General features: G+C 31.7%; 1 protein-coding gene across 1 annotated transcript; it reads right to left on the bottom strand.

Annotated features, from left to right (window-relative positions):
• LOC123919981 (fasciclin-like arabinogalactan protein 11) lies at positions 1-1149 on the bottom strand. The gene has a single exon (XM_045972046.1). It carries the CDS (start codon positions 1033-1035, stop codon positions 211-213), a length of 825 nt encoding a protein of 274 aa, XP_045828002.1. The 5' UTR covers positions 1036-1149; the 3' UTR covers positions 1-210.
• Positions 1150-4179: the final 3030 nt, after the last annotated feature.

Here is a 4179-nt window from a genome sequence, read left to right as displayed (position 1 = left end):
TTAATCTTAAAAATCAAACTTTTTTATACAATAAAAATGATTATACAACAAAAGTGACACAAGGATTCACATCCTCTTCATAACGAGAATATACAAGAAATCAAGAAATATATTGAAAATTTATATAAAAAGCAAAAACAAAAAAAAAATGACATGGCTGTGTGTGTGTGATTGACATAGAAAACTCAAAATGGAAACCATTCATCAACTTCACATCATTGTGACAACAACAACAAGAGACACCAACGTTGTTCCAAGAAATCCACATAATCTCTCTGTTCCAGATTTACCATGATCCTGATCATTTTCATCTTGATCATCACTTGAAGAAATCTCCTTAGCAGCTTTAGGAGCCTTAGCACTAGCAGCAAGTGATGGAGCCAAAGCAGGTGCTTTAGTTTTAAAGAAATCAAGAGGAAGAAGCACTTTATCCAGTCGATAAATTGCGAGCTTGTTATCGGAGTAAACAATGCCAACAATGGAAGCATTAACAACACCAGTTGAAATATTAACACTGTTACCTAATGCATTAACATTAAGTGGAAGCCTTGTTGGGTCTTTACCGGCTACCGTTTGAACAGGGTTGCTTAAAGAATCGAAATTTGAGCTGGCTACGTATTGGGGTAAGATGTGGAATTGTAAAAGTTCGATTTTTTTGTTTTCGTCTAAGGAATTAAGGAACCCGGCTTTGAGGCTTGAAAAAGCAGAATCGTCCGGTGCAAGGATTGTTAAGCCGCCGGTTTTGGCTGTGATGAGCTGTGAGTTTATGCTACTCATGATTTCTGTTGATTTTAGGAGACGGATTAGGACGGAGAATGTTTTCGCCTTTACAAGGATTCTTGTGATGTCGTCCGGGACTGAATCTGTCGAGTCTGGTGATTCAGGTAATTTAGGGACTAATGGTTTTGGTGATGGTGCTGTGGGAGTTTTTGTTGAGGATTTTGGGGATGATGCAGGTGCTTGTGAAACTGATAAGGTGGTAGAAAAGAGAAGAAAAAGTGAGAAAAAGAAGAAAAAGTGAGTTACTTGTTTCATCTTCTATAGTTGCTTTGTTTGTATTTTTAGATAGACTTTTTTATTGGTTTTGATGGTTATGGAAGAATTTGAATGATGAAATGTTGTGTTTGATGATTGGGGAATGTGGAAAAGAGGGATTATAAAGAGGTTAATTAATGAAATGATAGGTTAGGTGAAATGTTATATGGTTGTGAGATTAATTTGTAGTTGTGTTATGTGAAGGTGGTATATCCCATCTATCATGGAGAATAAGGATTTTTTATCTAATTCTTACTATTTTGCATCTGCCTCAAATTGATGCATTAGGTTATATAGAAGATGGATGAGATATGCCTAATTTTTAATAGTATTATGTATTTGGAAAAGGGGAATGACATTGCATTGAGAGGTGGTAGAGTGGACCTGGAAATAGGAAGGTACACTGCTGCTGCAATTTTGATGTGTATATCTATAAGGTGTAATGTCAGTAGACGGATATAAGTCGGTTTGATGAAGAACAAACGTTCATGTTTTCATAGGTTTGACATTTTGTGGACTGTGAAATGGTATGAAGGATCATACCATATGCAATCTACTACACTTTGATCATTTAGGTCATCAAGAGTTTCACTTTCAGTGTGCCCAACTTAGTTTGTCCATGAGCTCCATCTCGAGTCCAGCTCAACTCAATCACGAGCTCTACCTATAACATGTTTAGCTTACCTAGACCATTCAGGTCATGGTTAGCTCAACATGATCGTTCAGGTCAAGTTGAATTCAACCCTTAATTTAATTATGCAAGATGTTGAAACCTTGTCTTGGTCTGCCACGTGTCTCATACGAAGGAACAAAGTGACGTGAGCTACGTGTGCTTTAACTCCACGCATCTTCAAAGTAACATATATTGTGGTACGGATGGAGTAGTAAACAGTGTCTTTAAACTTTGGTTTTGATCTGAAGTGCTCTTAGAAATCTCTATAACTTGTTCTACCAATCTTGTGTTTACATAAACGAACAAACAGTCAACGAAAAAATGGTTTAATAAATTGTGTAACAACTTCCTTAAACAAATATGGTGACAACTAAACCAAAAATTTATCATAGATATAAATTATGATTAATTAAATTAGATCAGATCTACGTAAATTCAGTATATTAAGGTGCATTTAATTAGTTATGGTTCCACTTATTTATATTTGGCTTAAATACACTTTCAATCCCCCTATTTTTAAAAAAATGAAGTTTTGGTCCCCCAATTTTAAAAACCAACTTTCTAGTCCCCCAATTTTAATTTTTTTTTTTAGTTTTGATCCCTCATCCCATTTTAAGGCTAATTTTATTGATGTGGCATTGTCACTAATGCATATCAGCGTCAACGTGGACAAATTTAATATCCATGTCATTATTTATTTTTAATTCAATAAAACTTATTTTATAAAATATTTTAATTATTAAAATTATAGTATTTTTTTAAAAAGAAGTCAATCAAAAAATAATTCAAAAACATCAAAAATCACACCAAACAACCCATAACCCCCATTAACATCATCTACTTATCCAGTTATCCTTACTTTTCTTACCAACCCAGAAAACAAAATAATCATGTTTCATCATCATATCATCATCGTAAACTCATTAAAATAAAAAATCCCAAAATTCACAACCTCTGATTTATTAAACCTAAGAAAAAACAAACAATCACACATGGACATGGTCCTCTTTGATTCAAATCAAACAATTGCATATTGAAAGCAAGTTTTGTGTTTCAAGAACCTCCAACTTTCATCATCCAACTTTATATAAAATCAATCTAGAATTCAATTTCAAACTTAAAACAATTTCTGAGTTTTCATTCAAACTCATCCAAAGTCCTAGATAGTTTAAATAGTATGAGTAATTTCTATTGAAACACAAAATCGTCTCTAATTTCTTTTCGTTTTTAAAAATCCAGAAATTGTTGAGTTTGAACGGAAACCTTAGGGTTGATGAAATCCATAAGGAAGGATTCTCTCTGACGGTGAATAAAATTCTAGTAGTTGAAGGTTTGATAATTAGGGTTTCAAATTTCATATTTTATAAGATTTAACAATTATTATTTCAGTTGAATATATAATTCTAATAATTAAAATATTTTATAAATAAAGTTTTATTGAATTTAAAAATATATAATAATGATATGGATATTAAATTTGTCCACATGAATGTTGTCACATCATTAGTTACAAGACTACATCAACAAAATTAACCCCAAAATGGGATGGGGGTCAAAATTCAAAAAAAATGAAAATAGGGGGACTAAAAAACTAGTTTTTTAAATAGGGGGACCAAAACTTCATTTTTTTGAAAATAGGGGGACCAAAAGTGAAGCCTTTTTATTTTTTTGATATCATAGAGGGCTAGAGTCCGGTTCTACTTATTTTACTTTAAAAGAAACAATGGTCAACTTTAATAATTAAAAGCTTTTAATTATTAAAATTGATTATTGCTACTTTTAGAGTAAAATAAAAGAGTTTTTAATAAGGAGGATCACAGTTCAATCACCGCAACTACGATCGGAAGAAAGTTGAACCTACTTGATGTTAGAACCGATCCCCAAACTAGATTAGCCGGTCCAATGGACCGGATACTGGTAGTGAAAAAGAAAAAGTAAGATAAGTGGAACTTCAGTATTACTCATTATGTCCCAAAATAAATGATGACATAGTTTACCTTGTTTACTTTTCATATAATATACTCTCTCCGTCCTTATTTGACTAAATTTACTATTCATATGTCTTGTCTTGACCGTATTTTTCTAAAAGTATATATATGTAAATATTATCATATAAGATCTTGTTTGATTTGTTTCGGTGTATATTTTTAAAATATCAAATTTCTATAATTTTTACTAATATATAATTAAAGATATTCGTAATCAAAAGCATGTATTGACATACGTGCAGTGATCAAAGAGTTCTTATATTTTGGGACGGAGGGAGTACTTTGACTATGATTTTTTAAAAAATCAATTTTTATGATTTTTATTAGTGCTCCCTCCGTACCACAATATATGTCGTTTTGCCACTTTTACACATATTAAGAAATGTAATTAATGATGTATAGAAAAGAGATATTATGAGTTGATTTACAAAATTGTCTTTCATTTATGGTATGAAAAAATAAATTGAAGAATTGAAAGAAGAG

This window comes from Trifolium pratense, linkage group LG4, assembly GCF_020283565.1.
Source record: "Trifolium pratense cultivar HEN17-A07 linkage group LG4, ARS_RC_1.1, whole genome shotgun sequence".
NCBI classification, from domain to species: domain Eukaryota; kingdom Viridiplantae; phylum Streptophyta; class Magnoliopsida; order Fabales; family Fabaceae; genus Trifolium; species Trifolium pratense.
The sequence above is the reverse complement of the archived record's forward strand: the minus strand, read 5'-3'. Positions and strand labels throughout refer to the sequence as shown.